At 38.0% G+C, this 23672-nt stretch overlaps 1 protein-coding gene across 50 annotated transcripts in view; it reads left to right on the forward strand.

The window, feature by feature from the left end:
• The window catches only part of Sorbs1 (sorbin and SH3 domain containing 1), a 236592-nt gene that overhangs the window by 99352 nt on the left and 113568 nt on the right, over positions 1–23672 (forward strand). For all 50 annotated transcript variants that reach the window (XM_063245166.1, XM_063245179.1, XM_063245182.1 and 47 more), the window contains exon 3: positions 22786–22840. In XM_063245166.1, coding sequence (XP_063101236.1) covers positions 22786–22840 — 55 coding nt within the window. The remainder of the gene's footprint in view (positions 1–22785; positions 22841–23672) is intronic.

The raw sequence follows: 23672 nt of genomic DNA on the forward strand, positions 1-23672 counted from the left end.
GCAGGTGCTGTTTATCCCATTTATAGAGGAAGAAGCAGAAGTAATTTGCCCGAGGTCACAGAGCGGTAGAGCTGACACTCAAGGTAAGCTGGTATCACTGTGCCTCTGAGGGAAGATAAAGGCATGGGTAGAGAGAAGCAGCAGTCCTCTCATTAAAGAAAAGCACAGAATCGTCAAGGTCTAGCAACGAAAGGACAAGGAGACATTGTGATCGGGGCCGCTTATATGGGTCTGTTTATTTAGTGTTCTCTGAACTCAATAGCCTGTCACTGCTTTGTCAAACCCTGGAGAACACTGTTAAAACTTTGTCCCAAGATTGGACAAAAACCTCTTGCCCTCCTCCTCTAGAACTTCTGCCAGTCATAAAAAGAGCTTTGTGTTTATTGGAACTTGGGGTAACTCTGCCATTTGAGTTGACAAGAGGCAAGTCAAGGGAGTAAACAGTAGGGTCCAACTAGCCACTTGGGATTTGGAGGTGAATGAAAAGATTTTTAAATGTTTTCTCCAAATTTCCCAAAATTTGTTCTACTTTTATATCTGTAGTTTTTGAGCCAAGGTTTCCAGGTTTGTAATTTGTTGTGAAATGTTCTAAGTGGCCAATGTGAACTGGCCTTAGATCCTTTCTTGGGGTTACTTCTAACTGCTCAGTATGAGCTTCTGTTTACTGTCATTCTTTGCAGCTGATAGTGGACAAAGTCTAGGCTTCACATGGCTTTTTTTTTTTTTTCCCTGCCCCCTCACATGGCTTTTTAAAAAAAGTTCTGTCTTGCTTTTAAGTACCCTCTGTGCCTTGCACTCTAAGCCTCTTAATGGCAGTGATAAGCCAGAGCACAATATGTGGCACCAAGCAGGTACCCCGTAAGCACTGGGTGAATTTGTTGAATGATTTTTAAAGCATGTGCTCTCAATTGCCATATAGCTGTAGTGGACAGATGTTTTAAAATGAATGTGGGTAGAAGGAAGAGAAATTAAATGCAGGCACAGCATTGTAGTATGACAATGGTTTTAGAGACCTGGGACTTAAGATTAGATAGACTGGGTTTTACCTGACAGTTTTATCACTTTCTGTAGTGTGATCTTGGAGAAGACACTGACACACTGCTTCCTTTCTAAATAGGTGCTGACAATACTTACATCAAAAGGTTACTAGGATTAAAGGGGAATTCTGTGAGATGGCTTAGCATTGGCAGGGGCTCTACCAATGGGAACAATAGGAGGGTTTTTTCCCCCTAGCAATAAATAAAATACACCAAATGTGGATATTTTGAAAGAAATGAGATGCAGCATTTGAGAACACACCATCCCCATCCCAAAGACAAACAGTTTATGTGCAGAGTGGCTTTAATACTTCATATAGTACTTCCCAATTATCTTGATCAGAAGCAGATCTGTCAGGGTATGTATAAGTGGTGTTTGTGGAGAACTTGCCCTCCTTTTTATCGGTACCGGGGATCGAACTCACGACTGCCTATCCTGGATGTTTCTAAAGTCTGGGAAACTATTGTTATACATAAACCATATGGAATTAGAAAGATGACAGGGGCGGCTGGGGATTTAGTTCAGTGGCATAAGTGCCTGCCTTGCAAGCGTGCAGTCGTGAGTTCAATCCCCGGTACTGATAAAAAAATAAGTAAGAAATAAATAAAGTAAATTTTTTGTCTGGGAATTTAGCTCAGCAGCATAAACGCCTGCCTGGCAAGTGTGAAGTTGTGAGTTCTATCCCCAGTACAAAGAAAAAAAAAAAAAAAGACAGGAAAACTCAGCAGAAACTTATGAAGTGTGTTAGGGTACTGACATTCAGGTCTTCTTTAATTTTCAGCTTTGTGTTTATTTCTTGAACAATGCTTTTAAAAATGAAACCTATTAAATTTTTTTTTTCAAAAGCTGCAATCTTGAGATAAAAAGAGATCCTTAAAAAAAAAGAATTAAGTTGGCTGCGGCAGTCTAGGATGGGAGCCACCGGCTTTCCTGGGCCCTGCGCCATGCTGGGACCTGGAACACTGTGAAACCAAGCAACCCCTCGCCCCCTGCCTGTTTTTTTTTTTTTTTTGTTGTTGTTGTTGTTGTTGAACTTCAATATACATGAAAATATGGACAGCTATTTTGAAGACAACGAGAAAGTCTAAAACAGCCATTAGTGACTTCCCTACTGTCTGGTTTTAAAGACCTAAAACACCTTCCTCATTCTGTTTGGATCAGTTTTATATTATGTTGTTTTGTATGAATTCTCTGTATGCAAAGACATGGACAACTATTTGGAAGAAACCAAGAGACAATATGATAGTGAAAATTTTAGGTCATCTAGCTTTGAAATTTACATTGCTTTCTTATGTCCTATTTTGTTCTGTTTTATTATGTTTAATTTTATCTCCTTTAAAATAAAAAAATTAAGTCTTAGAACTTTTAAATTTTGTTGATTTTTACTTGCTTTTTCAATCTTTTTAAATAAGAAACTCTTTTCTGTTGCTGAATAATTAATAGAATTATATATAATGAAAACACATGGGGAAGTTGGGAGTTTAAGAATTTATTGCAAAATGAAAATTTCCCCTTACAATAATATAACTGAATAAAGTGTGAATGTTGTATTAGAAATTAAAGCCTATCTAATTAAAAAGTAAACAATTGCTAATGAGATGGCATCTGTATTTTAAAGATTTAGTCATTTTATAGATTATAATATAGAATAGTCTTCAATTTAGTGTCTGTTTGAATTTTTTGCTTTCTCAAGCGTCTAGTTTAAACATATTCAATAGATGAGCATACTTTTAGTAGATTTCTTGTATGGAAGCCCTGTACCAGACTGTGTGCAGATGGGGCAGCAGTCATGACTGGCAGGTCTTGCAAATGGAATTACATTCACACATTGTTTTTATTCACTGTGAGCAGTTTGCAGGAAAAGTGGGGAGGAAAACTGTTTCTCTGCTTAAATGAAATTCTAATACAAGGAATATAAATTATAAATCACTTGTTTCCCTAAATGGATGGAAATTCAAATTCCATTAATGCATAAACATTTCCAACTTTTATGATGAGTTGGAATTCAGAATGGATATTTGATTCTTGACGTAGCAGGAACTGGGTCATAATGCTAGTGTTTCTCAGAGTATGGCCATAGAATTATATTTGTCAGAAACGCAGATTACAGGCCCTGTGGAACTTTGAAATTAATAGTTCTGGGAGCAGAACTTAAAATCTACAATTTAAACTAGTGCTTTACCAAATAATCAGTGAATAGCATCAGCTTTCTGAGGCATTTGAAACAATGAGACCATTTTGCAAAGATTAAATTTTTCTCTGAATTAAATATGTTTTAAATCCAGAGTCAAATTTATAATAAACATTTAGAAGCAAAGCTGACTTATTTTGTGTTTTTACTTTTATCAACATAGACATTAGATTTGAGTTTCTAGGCATTATGAATAGTGTCTTCAGTTTGTACAATGAAGTCAATTTTTGAAGTACAAGTAAAAAATTTAGTGGAAGGGCATATGCAAGAATATTTGAAAAAAGTGCTTCTGCTGTTTTGCTGAATTCCTGAGCTCATCAGCATTGACTAGAACAGAAGAAGCAATTTTAAATACTTTCTCAGTATCCCTAAGGGGGGAAAAGCTTAGAATCAAGAAAAGCATTATTAGGCCCCTTATTATTTTATACAACAGTGAATTTTAAGGAATTTACTAAATTTGGAAGAGAAAGGATGGAGAGACCTAGTATTATACCAAGAACCATAACCCCATATCTAATTCAATAAATTTATTTTGTGGTAAAAGTAAACCCAGTATTCAGCTTTCTGCAGAAAGACAGTGATGATTTTACTAGTGTCTTTCAGCCATATGCTTACATGGAACAGTGATTTTGGCATTTAAAGTAATAAAATCAAAGTGAAAGAGGACAATTTGAGTTTGGTTGTACCATGTATAAAGATATTCAGATTATAATTATCTTTAGCAAACAAAAAATCAGGACATGAGAAAAGCAGTCACTTTATCATAAAATCTCTTGGACTTTAAAAATAACTTCATTATCTGTGTTTAAATATATTGTCACTTGTGTAAATTTCAGGGATAGAAGAAATGAATGGAATAATATTTAAATAAAACCTTTTAACCTCTGTTTCTTGTATAATTTTAGATGTCCATCTAATTGTAATGATTCTTGGGAAGAATTGATCTTTTCCCTGTTGAATTACTGTTTGGGATGGGAAGCACTGGTCTATTTTCCATCTACCGTTTTGCTTGTCTTTGGGTATCCCCTGTCTCTCTGCCTTGTCTTCCTCCATCTGCTGACCCTGTCTATTGGCAATGGGGTGGAGGGGACTGGGCAGTGAACCCAACACATCCCGCAGAGAAACCACAGTTTGTTTCTTTGGCTAGGCATTGTTTTTGTTTTTCAGCTCCTTGGCAGCCTGGGCGCTGCAAGGGAGATTTAAGATTGGAAGAACAACACTCAAGGATAATTTCCTTATCTTTCTGACAGTTGCCTGAAATCTGTATTCTAGCACTGTGATCTGTGAGTTCTCATGACCCGGGCGCTCACTTTATTTTCTTAGGAATTTCCAGACCCATGGCTGAGTTGCACTTTGCCTTCCTGGCAGCTGACTTCATTATGAATTTAATGAGATTGCTAAACTGAGTGGCCAAGGAAGGGATTCCCCCTTGGAAGGATACAGCACTTTTTCCTATCAAATAAATGCCGACTACTGGGTGACTTTAAGATAGGGTCTTTCCCACCATTTCTCATGTGGTCACCATCTAGGGCTCAGTTCTGAGCCTGCCTGCTCCACTGGCCCTTCTCTTTGGACTTTGGTACAACCAGCAATGAACTTGGAATGTATCTGAAGTCACACATGCATGCAGTGTGGTGATACCACCAGCAATGAACTTGGAATGTATTTGAAGTCACACATACGTGCAGTGTGGTGAGTCAGTGGGATTTTCTGTCCTTACCCACTGGTGGAACAATTTAGCAAGCTTGTTGGCAAGCTTGTGTATTCTCCTGTGTTTCATACTACACAAGCCTTGGTGTACCTGATTTTTTGCATTTGAGTTTGCTGATTAGTGCTTAAGAGTTGTTATTTTAGTAGATGGGAATCTGAAATGTTTCATTAACATTCTGAGAGTTCATTCCTTTTTTATTTCTGTTTTTAGTAGGAACTTTAAGCATGTATGTTTGTTTTTTTCCTCATGACCTAGTATATTTAGTTAGACTTTACATTTTTTAAAGAAGAAAAATTTATTTTTGCCCTTGTATTATTAAACAGGAAGAAAGCCTACAATAGTATGCTTCTTGACCTGAATTTTCTCTAGAAATGTGACATATTTACCAAACCCTACTAATCCTGTTAAGCAGAATGTTGGAATCAGCCCAGAAGTTCTAAAGTTAAATTTTTCTGAAGGATTTTTACTGCATACCTAAAAAAAGGGGATTGAGAATGGGGCTTCTTGTAAGGGACCTTTATTCTTTCCTATAGCCTATAATCTTTTTAAAAAATCTCTTGGTTTGACTTCTTGATGGTTTGATTTCTAGATAGGCAAGATATCCTACCAATTTAAATAGTGAGAGGCACTATTGAATCCCATACAGTAACTTTTATTGAGTGATTAATGAATTTAGAAATACTCACTGATATTTGATTGTGGACTTGCCTTAAATTAATGATTTGTTTTTACAAAAATAAAAGTCATTTATTTCCTAAGTTAGCTTTATTTAATGAGTTTTTATTTTCAGAGATATTTGGATTTATACAACTGTAATGAAACTTTTGGTTTTATTTCAGTACTTCCTTTGTAAAAACATTTTTAGAGAAGAGGATGCCATGAGGAACTTATAAAAACAATTTAGAAAAATATTTTAGTCCTATAACTTAAGAAACATCACACAGGCAAACATAGATTCCTGTTCAGGGAGCTCCAATCAATAAAGTAGAGCAGGACCATAGACCAAAGTAACTGCAATTTCTAGGGCTGCTTTAGCTCCTTCTTGTCCTGTAGGAAGAGCTTGGCAAGGTGGGAGTTCTTTTTCTTTCTTTCTTTTTTTTTTTTTAATTTAAGGAGAAAAAGAAAAAAAAAAAAACAGAAAAAGGGTACAAGTTATACAGAATTTCAGAAAAAATAAACAATAGGAAATCAGTAGTTAATAGATTACATGTTGTTATCTTAAAAATAATTGTTCAAGTTACAAAATTAAAGCATATAAAGTGGACTTTCAAACAGTGAGACTGGAAACAGTTTTGTTCAACGATCCAACAAAACTTGGTAATATGGTTATCTATCTTATACACTTAAATATATATGCGGTTATATTCTTTAGAGCACTTTCTTTTCCTTTCTTTTGTACAATGACAATTACACATTTTTGGTTTTATTACTCCCACAGTTCTTATTACTTTTTTTTGGAAGAGAGTAATACCAAATGTGACATAACAGAACAGAGTCAGTCAAATCAAAAGGATGGGCATAACAGATAGTATAAAAACAAAATACTAGGGGATCAACAATGGTTACCATACTGCCTCTTGCTATCTTAAAAAGAATTGCCTGTATCATCAGTTATAATAAATTGAACAAAACAGTAAAGAATCAAACCAAAACATTGGACCCATTACAGGTTTTTAAAAGAAGATAATAGTCAACCGGAATGGGCGTCATAATGAATCTTATTGTCTTTACAGTTGTTGCCTATACTTTTGAACTTGGTACTATCAAGCAAAGTAGAATAGAGGAAAATCAGTCAAAGCAAGATGGTGAGGGCAATACAGGGTTTCAAATCAAGTTAATAGGAAATCAAAGTGGGTTACTATAATGTATCCTGCATTTTTTTATTTTCCCTTAATTAAAAAGAAAAAAATAAAAAAGTAAATAATTTTAAAAAAGGAGAATGAGATAAAAGAGGGCATAACAACAAAACAGTGCTTCACCACAAGACATCCCGACATAAAAGTAGTTACCATAGTGTCTCTTTCCTTGAAATCTTTGAATATAACTTCGTATACTGTAGCACCAAACATTTCAAGACAATGTAAAACTATTCAAGAGAATAACAGTATTACAGGGTATGTAGAACCAACGATCAGAAAATGAACAATGGTTTCTGTATAATCTCCTTGTCTATAAAAGTTTTTGCTTATATTATCACATATAATAAAATCCAATAAGATATAACCTGTTAAGACCGATGGAGACAGAAGAATAAAAGCTTGATGGGACTTCAAAACAGGATGATACTAAATCAGCACTAGCTATTATGATGTCTTGTTTTCTCCAAAATAGCTGTTCCTACCATCCAATCTTCTCTGCCTCATTTCTGTCGAGCTCTTTTTCTGTCATTTGTTGTCAGTTTGTCTTCTTCATTTCGCTTTCTGCTCCATTTATTGTGGCCTCTCTGCACTGTTTCTGAAGTCTTGGTATTTTCCTTTTTTAGAATATCCTGCAGTATTCTCTGTAGAGTTGAATTGGTGGTTGCAAATTCCCCTAGTTCCTCTGTATCCTGGAAGCACCTTGTTTTTCCATCAATTTCTAGGGACAGTTGTGCAGGTTATATCAATCTTGGCTGGAAGTTGTTATCTTTCAAAGCTTGAATTATTTCCCCCCATGCTCTTCGTGATTTGATGGTTTGTGCCAAAAAGTCTGCTGCAATTCTGATGGGTCTTCCCTTGTAAGTGATCTATTTCTTGTCTCTGATGGCTTTTAATATTCTGTTCTTATATTGGATTTCTGGAATTTTGATTATTATATGCCTGGGTGTAGCTCTGTTTGGGTTGTAGGTGGCTGGGGTCCTGTATGCCTCATACATCTGAGTATCTTTACCTTTTGCTAAATTAGGGAAATTATCCTGTATTATTTCTGTGAATAGCTTTTGTAGTCCATTTGTTTGTGTCCCTACTTCTTCTTTTATGTTCTTAATTCTTAAGTTATAGATCCTCTTATCATCTTCTAGCCTTTGTATAATTGCTGTTTGTTTTCTTGTTATTTTTTTTTGTTTTGTTTTTCATTTCATGCTCCCATATTACAAATCTGTCCTCCAGTTCAGATAATGTATCCTTAGTTTCTTTCAAGCTGTTATGCCAGCTTTCGATAGAGTTTTTAGTTTCCTGGTAATCTCTTTGAACCTGCTTCACATATTCTATGTTTTCTCTATTTTCTCCATCAAACAATTCTCCTCTTTTTTTCTGTTCTTCCGTTACACCATCTGTTTTTTTCTTGGGCGGTGCTTAGCATTTCTTTAACTATTCTACTTATATCTTGCTTTATTTTGTTAAATACTTCATTTTTAAACTCGTCTATGAGGCTCTGGAGATATTGCTTTATGTCTATTGGTGCCATGTCTGATATTGCATGTTTTCTGTCTTCCTTTGCATTTCCCTTTCCTGGATCAGTGGGGACTGAGGATACTTTCTTGTTTCTTCCTCTTCCCATACTTTTTGTTCCTTCCATACAAGCAAATGTAGGAGGCCCAATTTTTTTCTGTTTTTTGGTTACAGTTTGTTTGAATTGCACCAGCTAGGTGTTCCTGCCCACTGCAGTGTACTATGGAGACACAGACCTGGGCAGCCTCTGTTGGGCCTGCCCCTCCAGGTCAACCTATGGAGGGCTTCACTGCTAGGGTGCACCTCCAGGCACAGGGACCTGATTTGGGCTAGCCTACAGGATCTTAGTCCATGGCGTCACCAGGCCAAGCACTCCCCACCAATCCCGCTTCAGAGGGGAGTATTCAACTGAAATCACTGCAGCTCCCTATTCCAGCAAGTCTGCCCGGTCCCAGTATGTCCTTTGCTGGAGCCTCCTACTCTATGAAAGAGTCCCCATTCCGCTCACTCACCGCAAGTCAATGTAGGGCTCCCTGCTAGTCCCGCTCTCAACTCCTTTCACAGATTCCTGCTCTCAGAGCTTTTGCGCATCTCTCTCCCTGCCCTGCAGATTTGGACACAGCAGCAGCAGCAGGAAATTCAAATCGTGGCTTCCAGTGGCACAGGTTCTAGCTTCCGTGCTGAGATTTTTATCTGTTCCTGTTACAGCACCAGGATTGGATTTCCAGTTGGTTTCTCTTAGCTTAATTAATTCCTGGGTTGGCAGGGTGTATCTCCCCTTGCTTAGGACTCCTCGTATCGCAGCGTTCCTGGATTCTAAGTGGGGTATCTCAGAGAGCCTCTGTAGCTGCTGCTATCTATCTGTCATGTTCTTCCGGAAGTCAAGGTGGGAGTTCTTAATCTTTCAATGTGTGCATTTGAGCATTTTTACTATTGCAGTGGATTGATTTGGTCTTTAAGGCCCATATACTTGGAAACTGAAATTATATGAGGCTGTGAGTTTTTTGCACACAAAACCTTTTGAGACGGGTCTTGCTAGGTAGTCTAGGTTGGCCTCGAACTCACAATCCTCCTCTCTCAGCCTCCCAAATTCTGGGATTATTGGTGTGGGCCATTGTGCCCAGCTAACACATGGGACAAATCATACAGCTTTGCTTTGCCTGCCTGCTTACCTGCTTTCTTTGTTCCTATTCTCCTTCACTCCCTCCCTTTTTTCCTTCTTTATTAAACTCAAGGGTCAACCTGTACTGCAGATGTCCAAGGCACTGCTGCCTTCTGACGTGCAGACTTCTGTTCAAATAGGGGGTCACCACAAAGTTTGTGTTGAATTTTTTCTGCCCAAGGTAAAAACCTCTCATTATTGGCCAGACCTTTGTCTCCTTATGCAGGATCTAGCAAATTATTATAATAGTAAAACAGTAACTAATGGGAGCCTTTTATTAACTTGGCTTTCCACCCACATTGAACTGACTCTTTTGAGTTAGAATATGACAAGTGGGAAATTAATTATGTCAACTGTTTATTGAGTTCTTTCTGGGTGCCAAGCATTATGTTTCATGGAAGATGGCAGCATTCATTCTCGTAATAGAGAAATTATTGTTGTTTTATTCCTGTTTTGCATGTGGGGGACACTGAGGTTTACTGTACAGAAGGTTTACTGAAGCATGTATACCTCTTTGCTGATTAGAGCTGGTGTAAAGGATTTAATTATTCTTTTAATGAAGATCTCAGTTCTCTACCCTTACTGTCTGCATCCTGTACTAACTAGAGCAGATATAGTTTTTTTTCTTCTAACATGGTACTTTTGTATAAGTAGTAAATTTGAAGTCTAGGTCATTCAGAGTTAAGAACCATCCTCTTAGCATTTATTAGTTGAAATAATCTCTTAAACATCTCTAACTGTGTCACCTTTTATCCTGTTTTAGTGGTTGATATTGTAGTTTCTCTAGTTGGTAAGCTTCTTTGAGTTCTAAGGGATTTTTGACAGCTTTTATTTTTTGATCATTGTATCTTGTCAGCCGCCAAGGTGTTTGGGCAGGAAAAACTTCACTGTGGGCAGAAGTGGCAGAATGGGATTTAAGGAATATACAAAGATCAAATCCTCTGAGCAGCCCAAGTTTTGCTGCAAATAAGCTATATATCTCCAAGACAAAACCAGATGTGGAAATTGTCACCCAAGTGCCCTCTTCTGTGACTCATTTTAAGCCACAGTCTACCTCTACCTGCTTCCTGCCTCAGGGCTTCTAATTCTATAGTGCATCCTGCATGCCTCAGCCAGGTTGAATCTTGAATTAGGAAACTTCTGTCCTACAGAACTTAACTTGAGCACCACGGACTGATTTGTGTTAAATAGCTACCCAGTGTAATTTCCATATGCCTTTCAGTACAAATCCTTTCCATCAACTGGACCATTCTATTCTGTGTTCTGTGCCAGCCAGTACCTATGTGGGAATTCTAACTTGGGTACTTTGTGAGAACACGTTGTTAGTAGCAGACAACATGGAAGACAGAAAGTTTTATCTGTCAATCAGATGACAGGTAACATCAGTGAGAAACTCTTGGGGTAAAAAGTAGCCCATTTACTTTGTTTCTTACAGAAAGTTTATTCACAGAAGAGGTTCTGCTGTTGGAGAAAGCAGGCCATGTTACCTCATAAGAAAGAGAGGCAGGTAGTATATGTTCTTGAATGGACCGCTGACTGAAAGTACCCCTTTATCATTCTTGATATTTTGCATGGTGCTGGGCACCAAACTCAGGCCCTAGTCATGCTAAGCACATGCTTTACCTCCAAGCTATATACCAGCCACTGAGACCATTCTTTTTAATTACCTTGAAAAGACTAGCCTTCCTGAAGTTGAAAAAGAACACCTGCTGTTACTCAGAGATGTCAGCTGTTTGGAGCCTTCCCCTCAGATGCTATTGATGACAATGATCATGCTGAAAGCAGCCAAGACTTTTTGACAACTTCCTAACACTGTAGTAGGCCCTGGAATGTGCTTGATCTCTTTTAATCCTTACTGTGACACTAAGAGGTAGATGACTGCCATTATTCCCATTTTATAGATGAGAAATTGAAGCCCCGCAAGTTTAACTGTGAATCATGCATCTAGTAAGTGGCACAACAGCAGTTCAAATCCAAGTTATATTTATTCTAGAGTTTCTGTGTGCAGTTATTAAAAAGCTATGTGTATGTAAAGTGGTGTTGGTGCAGGTCTTTGCTTTCAATAGTCTGTTGGAAAGTGCAGGGTTAGAAACTACAGGGTTATTTTAACTATTCAAAAGACAGTGCTTTGGTAAGCATGCGCCCTGTCTTTCCCTTGTAAGTCTTGGAGGTTTGCATTCTTTTATTAAGATCATTTATATGTGTGTGGGGGGAAGGCAGCTCTTGTATATTCTTGCATGCTGTTTTTTGTGATTCATTGTGGTTTCAAGGTAAGTCTTTTTTCTACATCTAGAATGTGAAGTCTCTGAGGGTAGGGTAGGGACAATCTTGTATGTTAGTTGAAAAGTGAAATTATCTTACTGCCACAGCTGGATAAAAATCCTTAAGATGATCCACTTGTCTTTCTAAGATCTGTGTTCTCTGAGCAGTCTTTGTATAGGAGCATCTTGCTTCAGGCAGGAATGGTTTTGTGACGTGTGGGATGGAGCTGCAAGTTGGAGCCAGAGCCAGGATCTGTCTTATGCCTTTTTCATTTGGTGCTGCTGGACTTCTCAGCAAGTCTTCTAATTCTTATTGAGGCTCAGTTTTTCCATTTGCAGAGTGGATATATAAACCTTACTAGGGGTTCTGAGGATCAGAAATTTAAATTAGCAGTTTGCTTTTAGGAATAGAGAGATGCTTCATATGTCTGTCTTGTAGTGCGAGCAACAGAGTCTTTGCATGTATAAACATTGTGTCCATAATGATGATCTTTGTCCTTAAGAACTAATCCTTAAGAAGCAACAACTCAGAATCTTTAAATACATGATGTCTTTATGAAGAACATCTTTCATTTAGACTTGGAGACTGATTTCTTGGTGTTTGATTCATACTACAATGTGTCAATTTTGATTTTTGGTACAGGCAAGTATTGGTAACATCAACCTAACAGTTAGTTAAATAGTGATTTTACTCATCAGTCTGTTAAAACAATAAAGAATAAAAAGTAATAGCACCTTCTTTGCTAGAGTACTTATCCATTTGCAACACAATGTATAATATCTTACATATTTTAAAATTTAATCTTAAGAACAACTTGTTAAGTTAGATATTAATTCCCTTTTATGGATGAGTACCACGGCTGTCAAAATAAGGGACTTCCCAATTTGCACAACCCTGGCCAAATTTGGACTCAGATCTAGTTCTTCTGACTCTGTCTTATTATTGTCTTCCAGCAACCAGCAAGCATGTGTGGCAACTAAAGAAATGTATGGCAGACCCCAGCTGAGCCATGCCTTCTTCTGCAATACAGATAAAGTTTGCATGTACATATTAATACACATACTAATTTTTATATATTATTTCATAAATGTGTATTAGAGGCCGATTTACTTACAGGTAGCCTGGCCTGAGACACAACATAGATTAAAACAAAATGCATTTATTGAATATTTACTTTGAAGTTGGTAATATATTAAATATTTTAGTGGTTTTATCTTAGTTTGAAGAAAATTCATTTTGAAAATTTGCACTGTATTCTCAAATACTTTGATGTAGCTTTTATATTGATACGTTAATATATTAATATTTCCCCCAATGATATATTAAATAGTTCCCCCAAATTTTGGGGGGTACTGGGGATCGAACTCATGACTATGAGCTTGCAAGGCAGGATCTTATGCAGCTGAGCTAAATCCCCAGCCCCTATTTTCCCAAATTAATGCAAAATAATAATAGATTGGAGGGATATACAGTACTAATGCACTGCTGTGTGAGTAATGGGAGCTCAAGTCTCAACTTTGTTTTTACACAGTTAGCACTAATGATCCTTGGCCTGCCCAGCCCAAGTTCAGGGCTTATTGGCTCTAGGCCTGTGTGTATGTGTTCCACCTCAGTTATTAAACACCACCTAAAAGAAAGCTTTTTTCAGAAAAGAGAATATTTTCAATGTACATATTGACTTTTAGGTAGGATGGTATACTCTCAGTAAAATCTCTAAATTTAAGGAAAATAAACAACTTTTGGGTAAGTCAGTATTATGAATTGAAGTATTTAAGCCATGCATTTGCAAGAGACTCAAAATCTTTTTACTGAATGGAGCCTCTGTCCCCTTTGCCTGAGCATGGTGTGGGCCTGTTCTGCAGATGTCTGTATGATACAGGATGTGGTGAATATGTAGCCTTAGGAATTTTGTGGCTTAAAAGAAAAGTGTGGATTGTGTGTGAGGATCACCATCTCTCCTGCCATGTCCAATCCACCCTTCTCTCCTGTTCTTTCTAAAGGCATTTTAGACTTGTTTTTCAGTCACCCGCAGTGCTTCTTAGTCTCATTTATCTGCACTGTGGCCTGTGACTCCCCTGGAACTCAAGATGTTTCCATTTGTGATTGCTCCACAGGTAGATATTAGATAGTCACCCCTTCAGCAGAAGACTGGTGTCTCTATCCTAGACTTGCCTTTATTTTAAGATTATGGTTTATAATTTATACAGAGCTAAGATACTTTGATTTTATCAAATGAATTGGGGAATCTGCCCTATTTTGAATTATCTAGATTATCTAAGTGGAAGATTCTAAATATACTGGATGTCGCAATTAGACAGCTTTGTTTTGGTTCAATAGACAGGACCATATTTGGGAAACACAAATGAGCCAGTTTTCACATTTAGGACTTGTTTTGGTTAACAATGCCTGTCTAAGAAACTTTGTGGCCCAGAGTTGCACATATAAAGACAAAGAGCTTGGGGCAATGGAATGCCATGTAGTCCGGTGAGGAACAGGGAATTGGCAGAGAACAGGTTCCAGGAGCAATGGAGGTACTGTGTGTGTTGTTACCTGGCAGCCATGCTAACTCTTTGTAAATGAGATGCTTTGGTGCAATTGCTTCTTTAGGAAATCTGGCTGAACATTTGAGTCATTTTATTTCCTGCCTGTCCTCGTAAGGAACTGTATGTGAATAGTTTGGCTTCATTAAACAAAAGCAGTGCCTATGATTTATTTTGGAAGTTTACATTTTGGGTTAGTTGCTGTTAGTCCTGTGAAAAATTGGGTTATGTGAAGCTGACTTTGTCTAATGGACAAGACTGTGGCATTTTTGAACTCATCTTCTAGAACTTTCAAGGGAACGTTCCAAAGATTGTATAGTTGTATATCAGATGTTAAGCATGAACTAGAAAATAATTACTTTTCATTAAAAAAGAAATGTATTATAAGTTGAAAGTTCAAAATAGGAAATGCTTCAAAATATGAAACTTTTTGAGTACCAGCATGTCACTATAAATAGAAAATTTCACACTTGACTTCATGGTACATGCAAGCACACTAAAAATACTGTATAAAATTGCCTTTAGGTTATACGTACGAAACATAAAATGAATTTTCTATTTATCTTGGGCCTCATCATTAAGATACCTCATTATGTATATGCAAATATTACAAAATCCAAAAAGATCTGAAATACTTCTGGTCTCAAATATTTCAGATAGGAGATACTCAATGTGTATAACCATATTATGAACAGCCTGGAAAATAGCAATGACAGAATCTGCTTATAATTCCAGCTAACACAGTTACTCCTAGAACTTGGGCATATTTGGATGTTTGGTTTTACATAATTATAATCACAAATACCCACATACACCTATACCTTGCTGTCTTTACCTAATCTTTTGATAAGATACTTTTCCCATGCAGCGAAGTATATATAATTGGTACATTCCTAACTGTTCAGTAATCTATCCAGTGGCTAAGTGGACTGCTAATTGGTCCCCCTGTTGCTTAATACCAGACTGTCTTCATTATTTTCAATAAAGCTGTGGAAAATGTCTCTGTAGATACAGCTTTATGTCATTTGAGACTTCCTTCGGGCCAGAATCTCCCCCAGCACAGAGGGAAGGATGTGCATAGCTCATTGATGCATATTACTGAAATGGTAGTAACAAGTTACAGTGTCATTCACTGTGTATTTAAAAAAACCAGTGTCATTACTTTTATTAACATTGAATATTCATTTTAAAAATATTTGTGGACTAATTGTAATAAGTAGAAAAAAACTAGTCAGTATTTTAATCATTTTTAAAAAGATTAAGTAACGTTCAGTTTAGATTTGTTTGTTTCTCTTCTGGGAGTGATTTCTTCATGCTTTTTAATTTTTTCTTGGAAATCAGTATGACTACATTGTAAAAATCAGGGTACTGACTCTCTGTTCTTCAAGTGGGCATTTTAATATATAGGCAGTGTAATAAATGGTTACAAATTATTTCCTGAATTTTGTTGCTTGCAGCACAAATAATATTGAGTTTATAAAACTTGAAACTGTTTGTAGACTACATTTTTCTTATTAGGAGTTTTGTTGGCAGAAACCAACTTTGCTTCTTTAAAGGCTTCATCTAAGTATGAAAGGTTAAAAAAAAAAAAGATTGTAGATTTATTTGTAGTTCCAGCTCTGAATCTGACCCTTCTCTGACATTGGTCTAGAATGAGAGAGTGATGATTTTAGTGAGAGCTTGGGGGTTTTGAATTCTGGGACCATAAACAGGTCTTATTAAAATGTGTTCTTTATTTCCATGACTTTCATAAAGATTGAAAGCAAACTTAGACCAAAATCAAATCCTTTAGTTTTTGTTGAATCAGTTCATTAACTACTGGAATTGGCCTTAGGGTTTGCAGACAGGAGGGAAAGGCACTGGTAGGACGCACTAGTGAAATTCAAGTCTTGGAGATGGGAAATACCGTCAGAATTCAGTAGGAATGACACACATAGTGTGCATACAGTGTAGGTCTACGCATAGAGTCTTATGGAGTGCATGGGAGAGAGAAGAGTACAAAAGTAATTGGAACGTGATCTCACAGGGCCTTATGGCATATTAGGACACTCAGTCTTGGAGTTTTAGTTACCAGTATTTCTAAAAGTATGATACTTGAGGTGATTTTAGAAGGTGTGTCATTGAACACTTGGGAATTTTCATATTTACTGCTTGATTCTCTCTCATGCAAGATGTATTGCCTTTCTTACTGCACAGCCATCATAGTCCATCTTGCTGGCAGAAGAATTATCTGATTATATCATATTAAATAGGGTATGTCTCGTCTTCCAACCTGTGGTGGCCTCAGAGACAGCAGCTGAGTCTGATCCTCTTGGTATCCTCTGGGCCAACCACTGGCCTAGGTGCTAAAGAAGTGTTTGAATAGTATCGTGAGGACTGTGTTTTAGACAGTATTTTATCCAAGAGTTTTCGCTGCCTTTTCCCCCTCTGCCCATGCTGCCCAGCCAGTCCTTTTGAGATTTATAAGAGCCCTGTGGAGTTTTACCCTATTGAAATTTGATCCAGGAACTCTTTCATTGCTTAAGTCAGAACATGGCAGCCAGGCACGGTGGCGCACACCTGTAGTCCTAGCTGAGGCAGGGGGAGTGCAGCAAGTTCAACGCCATCCTAAGCTACATAGTAAGTTCAAGTCCAGCTTGAACTACATAGCAAGACCTTGTCTTAAAACAAAATACCACAACACCAAAAAAAACAGTACCCAAACTCAAAAACACAGTAGTGTATGGGATGTAGGGTGATTCTGAGGCTTACTAGGCTGTATTCTAGGAATGAGATCATAAACAAAATGGTAGGTGTGAGGTGATATGAGTCACAGAACTGGAAGCTATGGGAGAGGTAGGTGTGGGAGTAGACGGTATGGCAAAGGGAAAGGGGAAAGCAGTGCACTCATTCGCTTTAGATACAGAGCTTGATTTCACCAACGTCAGTGGCCTTGGAGTGAAATACTGTGTGAGATGTTAGGGTGGCAGATGACCTAGAGTCTGCCTGGCCGGCAAGGTGCTCACCAGTGGGCTTTGCATATTAGGCATAGCAGGCAGGCAAGATGGAGAGAGATGTAATGGTCTTAGCCAGGCCTGTAGAAGATTGCCTGGACTTTGCAGAGTACTGGATACCACTGAAAGGTCCTAAAGGGAACAGTTTCATTATGGAGGGTTTATTCTCATCTGGAGTCCAGTGTTAGTTCCAAGAGGCTACAAGCTGAAGCTGTCCTGAAGAAGTAGAATGGAGGTTAGAGGAAGTGTATAGAAATTAACAAGAACAGCAGAGAGCCTTTTTAAAAAATTTCTGTTAAAGAAGAGAGCCTTTTTAAAAAATTTCTGAGTCTCAGGGTTTGCATTTTGATTTCTGGCTTGTGAACTTTTTGTTCTCTTTCTTTTTTTTTTTTCTCTTGCCATAGAATACATTCACCAAAGAAGACTCATAAAGTATAAATGAATGGACTGAGGAGGTTCATGGACTCTCCTTCCAACCCAGTTGGAAAACCATAGAAAGGTGACAGGGGACCTCCATCAACCCTTCTGATTCTGATGTTCCAGATGAAACTTGCAAGGAAATGAGCGTGCAGTTGGAAAGGAATAAACACCAGTTTGTTGCCCTTGAACTTCTAAACTCCTAGAAGAACTACAGAGAGGGTCACCATGATCCAGTGTAAATCAGTTCACAGTGACACTTAGGAATCAGTACCAGAAAGTGTTTGTGGGGAGGAAGAGGGAGTTATGTCTTAAATGCAGTAAGTGGGTCCATGAAACTCTGATTAATATAGAAACTGTTGGGCTTGGCCATGTGTATACACTGGGAACCTTTCTGAAGGCCATTTCAGATAATTGATAGAACAGAAACCGAGTTGGAGGAGCTCCAGGAGGAAATGGGAGGATGTGGAGAAAGGCCTCTCTGATGTGTTTTCCTATTGCTCCCTTTCTAGAAACATTGGTTGTTATACAGAAACCTTTAGCCTGTGGAATTCTGAGCCCCCAGCATGTCATGGGATTCCTGACAGAAGTTAGTGTCCGGGTCAAGTTTATCCTAGTTCCTTCCCCTCAAAAGGAAGTGTCAGCAACTCAGTGTTTAGCTTTTCTGGCTTTCTGAAGAGCCTCTGCACTCCCTCCAATAATGTAGAGAATACATTTGAAGAGAAATGACATTAATAGACTTTGAGAAAAGAAAGAGCTGTTGAAAAATTGGAGAAATGTGGATCAGCAAAGTATAAAGAAATAAGACTGAACATTATTTTGGGTCTTTGTGAGCTGTTTCTGTTCTTTTCAAGCTATTGGAGGTAGCACAAATGTATAAAATCAAGACCTAGATTAGATTTCAAAGATAGAGTATAACTGGGGTTTTGTCGGAGTGGGGAGCTGGCTCCTTTTTAAACAGCTACAGTGGAGTTAAGGAGAGTCTTGGTTATTTTGAAGGTAAGAATCCAAAATTATGTTCTCAAGGCCAAGTAGGGACAGGGGCAAAATCTTGACTGAGTGTCTCAGTGGTGAGGATGGACATAATCCTTCACTTCCAGATATGTATAATCTAGTGCTGAGGACAGGAGAGGTATGCAGAAAATCTCACAGTGCACAGGAGAAGCTGGAGTGCTGTGTAAGAGCTTAGCCAAAGGCTCATTTTCTTCCAAGAATCTCTGCTGAACCTTGACTTTGCTTTACAGACAAATTCAAGTTTCCCTAGTCATGCATCCCCAAATTCTCCACATTTATACCTTGTTTCCTTCCTTAATAGAAAACTAATCTTTATTCTTTGATTCTATTGCATCTAGAAGCATAGATTTTGATTTTTAGTAGTTTTTTTTTTTGTCATCAAAACTTAAAATTATAGGGTCATGGAATGAGGGAGAGGCTACATAGAATCGTTAGTTATCTAGGTGTGTTCTTAGCAACTCTGGCCATTTCACATCTTGTTCTTGTAGTGAAATATTTGTCCTAATGTTGTACGAAGGCCCTACGAAGACTATGATAGAGCTCTGTAGCCCAACGCATGGGGAATGGTGACTTTACCCTGGCTGGCCCACCAGAGCCATAACTCTAAATTTCTGAAACCTGCCATGAAATAATTGTCTACTTGCAGTTGTCCGGTTTTGCCACGCGATGGCTCTTTCCTCTTTGGCTTTTACCTTAAGGTGCCTGGCTTCTTTAGAGAGGACTTCTAGATGTTTGATTCAATAATGTGGAGGCATACACAGCACTCAACCAAATCAAGTTCTTTGCTGCTTGGTTTTTAAAATTTTCAAGCCGACATTTGATTGTAATGTTCTGTACTATCTTTGAAGCAGCAATAGGTACAAAATTAAACTTTAAGAACTTTCAGTGTTCTGCTTGGGCTTGATTTGTGCAACCTTCTAGATGGGTCTCATGGCCTTGACTGTGAGCTCTTTATGTGGCAGAGGAAAAACCATTACTGAATCTTGGGATTCAGCTCAGGTCAAGCTTACTTCAGCAGAGAGGAATGAAGAAACCCCTTTCCAGATGAAACCCTTGAAAACCCTCTTTCCCAGCCTGCACTGGCAAAGGTTCTTGGAATGCAGATAAACAAGTAAAGTGGCTGACAGAAGTTAGTAGTTTAAGTACCGAGAAGTATATGTGTGCAAAGAAGTACTCACATATGCCAGTGACTACTTACCATGTGTGAGTTGAAGCTTCCATTTTGTTTGGTTCGTAAGATAATTCCCATAAGTTGCTGTGTGCCCTTTGTGTTTATTTTTTTTAAATGAAGATGAATTAAACTATATAGAGAGGATTGGTAAGTGGATCATGCAGTGTTATTACAATGAAATAGTATATAGCCATTAAAGCGATAGCTATATGAACTGTGTAGAAAGCTCGAAAAATGTTTATGAAATAAATATTTAAAAAATGAAGAAACAAAGCTATCCAGATATGTTTACAACTATGTAAGGAATAAAAAGTTCCTTTAAGATAACTTCATAGTTGAATCAAAAGATTTCTTTGATCAAGCTTTAAAAATTGTGTAATAAAAACTGACATATTAAAACTAATTATGTTTTTTCCTCCTGTATTGGGAATTGAACTGAGGGCCTTCCTGCTAAGGTAGATATCCCACCCATTTTTAAAAGTTATTAATTTATTTTTTTGAAACAATGTCTTCAAAGTTGCCCTGGTTAGGCTCAAACTTTTGTTCCCTTTGCCTCAGGATGTTGAGATTACAGGCCTGTGCTACCAGGCCCAGTTAAGAAAATTATTCATAAAATAAAAACATTGGCTGATGGTATCCGAGCAGTGCTTTTAGTCCTGAGAGGTAAATAAAAGTAAGATAAGAAACCACAAGGGCATGGAGAACACAGTAGGTTGTATGTTCTTGGACTGAAAGAACAAATGTTTTCACAGTTTAGAGAACAATCTGAGGGGGTGATTGAAGGTCATGGATAATCTCAGGTGTATTTGACAACAGCAAAGGCAGAGCTGCTGTTGATTTAGGCTGTAGAGGATTGAGAGTGATTTTCTTTCCACTCTTCCATTCTACTCTGTGAAATCCAAGAATGATAGTAAGCAGAGCAACCCAGAAAGGAAACCAGTGCCTTAAGCCAACTTGTGTAGAAAAGGAAACTAAAGCATGTTTTTTATGCAGATTTTCATACCCTATTTTGACTCGCCATTACAGAAATCATGAACCAGTGATTTCCCCTACATGCCTGCTTTGTGTACTTTCAAGGGCAAAGGGACCACCTGGGATCTTGTTAAAATGCAGATTTGGCTTCAGGAGGTGCTGGATGGAATCTGAGTTTCTGCATCTTTAATAAGTCTCTGCTAATGCCGATGCTGCTGGTCTTTGGGCTACATTTTAACATCAAAGTTCTGCATATGTCTGGCTGTGTAGCCTACAGATGTGTTCAGTAAGATCTCATTATCCAAAGAATGTGCAAGATGTATACTTTTTTCAGCGTGAAAGATTGTGGGGGCAAAATTAAAGGAGATTTGGACAAAAGGAGAGGTAGGCCACACTCATGAACTGGAAGACCTGATGCTGTTAAATTGTTGGCTTTCCTTAGATTGATCTAGAGCCAACAAAATCCCATTCACAGTTCCAATAGAGTTTTTGTTTTTGTTGTTATTGTTAGAAATTGATAAGACAGTTTTACTTCACATAAAAATTCAAATAACCTAAAATAGTCAAAATGTTTTGGATAAGAATGAAGTTGGAAGACTACTCAGTTTTAAGATGTAAAGCTACAGCAATGTAATCGGTGAGTCATTGAGTAAAGATGGCTCAGTTGTGCGAAGGCGGAGATAGATAGGAGACCAGCTGCTTTTTGAAAAGGTTATGAAACTGGAATAACCTAGGGACAAAAGACTGCATATATGTGTCATTTATAGAAAATATTGCAAAAGTCAGACTATACTGACAGAAAGCAGATCAGTACTAGTTGGGTGTGGTGGCGCATGTCTGTAATCCCAGCAACTTCAGAGGCTAAAGCAGTAGGATCACCAAATTTCAGGTCAACCTGGGTAATTTAGTGAGACCATTTCTGAAAATGAGAAAAGAAAAGGCTGAGGGTGTAGCTTAATGGTAAAATGCTTGCATACCTAATATAACCCTGGATTCAGTCTCCAGTAACACACACACAGAGCCCTATTCATCCCAAAGCACATCTTTGGTTCCAGGGATTGACTATGGAAAGGCACAAAAAACCTTTTCTGGTGTGATGAAAATGTGCTACATTATGATTATGTTGGTGTTATGGTACTATATATTTGTTGAGATCCATCAAATTTCATAATTTAGTTGGATACGTTTCTCAGGCAGGTACAAATGATTATTCAATAAAATGTCTGGGTAGGTAGCAGAGTGTTACCAGTACATGTAAGTGTCCTTTTGTTGGAGATCATACTAAAGCAGGGTTATCCATGTGAATGTCAGCGATTAGTTCCCACCTCCAGGTGATGGGGCACAGTGCCCTGGAGCCTTCACCACCAGTCAGACTATGTGGGTTCCAGTATCAGCTTCTCCACACAGACAGGCAGGCTGTTTGAGCTCCCTGTGCTTTGGTTTCCGCATCTGTGTGCACTAACATGATATTAGTGTTTTACCTCATAGGCCTATTGTAAGGATCAAATCAATTAAGATATTTAGGGAGTTAGAACATTCCTTGTATTTTAGCTATATATGAGTGTTCACTATCATTATCAACCTCTAATGATTAGTTTGTGTTGTGGTCTTACCTCTTTCTCTTAAAATATATGTATCTTTCCTTTACACTCTTCTTGAACTGTATGTGCTCAGATAACTTGAAGCTTTTAGTAGATTAGAGTGGAAGAGATCTGGAGTGACAGCTAAACGCAGTATGAATGACAAAACTGAGGCTGGGGAGGGTTAGTGATGTCCCCTGGGTCACAGAACTGCGTGGCCAGGCATGAAAAAGAAGTGTGGCCAAGGGATATTAGCAGGCTCTGCTGTAACAAAGGTTACACTTGCATTTTTAATGCTAACTGTGGGGATTCATCTTGAACCTGCCATTCATTAATTCTCTTGTGTGGTGTTTGTTTTTTCTGCAGAGTAATTCAGAGTCCCAGTTGCAGAAGGCTTGTCTTGCTACCACCATGAGCTCCAGTAAGTCATTTTAAATCCTTCCTTTCTTGACAAAACTACAAAGCCACCTGTTTACCAAGGTTTTCCACATACAGGGCCCTGGCAGCATTTTATGTTTTAGTTTTTGCATCCAGAGTGAGTGCCAAAGGACCTTGTCCTAAGTCACCATTACCACCTATGTTGTTAATGATTTTTTGAGTACCTACTATCTGTAAAGAACTGTACTTGTTTTGGTGTTTGTTTTCCTTTTGGTTTTTGCTATTTAAAATAGACTGGGACCTTTTTATTTCTTTATTGACTTATTTTTTAACTTTTGCTATCAATATTAAGTTTCTTGCTCTACCGATGTCAGATTAAGCTAAGACATTGCTCCTTAACTGTAAGGATGGAAAAAGGAGGAAGGGAGGGTCTGGAAGGGAAATGAGGGTGTGGCGGTACCTAGGATGTCTCTTAGGTAGGGTTCTAGAAGGAGGCATTGCTTAGGAGGAGTCCATGACCCTGACTCCCTTGACCTCCATCTTGGGAATTTCTAGCTTACTTTGTCTTTTTTTTGTGTGTGGTACCTGGGATGGAACTCATGACCTTGCACTTGTCAGGCAGGCACTTATGGCACTGAGCTAAATCCCCAGCCCCTCTAGCTTAATTTGAAGGAACCAAAATTTCACCCTGTATGTGTGTGGAATGAGTAAGTTCACTGTATTTACTTAGTAGAATTTTATTCCAGCATTAAAAGTGATCAGTGGGAAGACAGGAAATGTGCGGAAAATTTGCTTACATCATTTATGGGAATTGCAGCATGAAAATAATGTGTTCTTTTTCATTTCAATTTTTGGTAGTCATTGAGAGAAATGTT

This window comes from Cavia porcellus, unplaced genomic scaffold (assembly GCF_034190915.1).
Source record: "Cavia porcellus strain 051 isolate PalLab524CR breed Dunkin Hartley unplaced genomic scaffold, mCavPor4.1 scaffold_2, whole genome shotgun sequence".
Taxonomy (NCBI): Eukaryota; Metazoa; Chordata; class Mammalia; order Rodentia; family Caviidae; genus Cavia; species Cavia porcellus.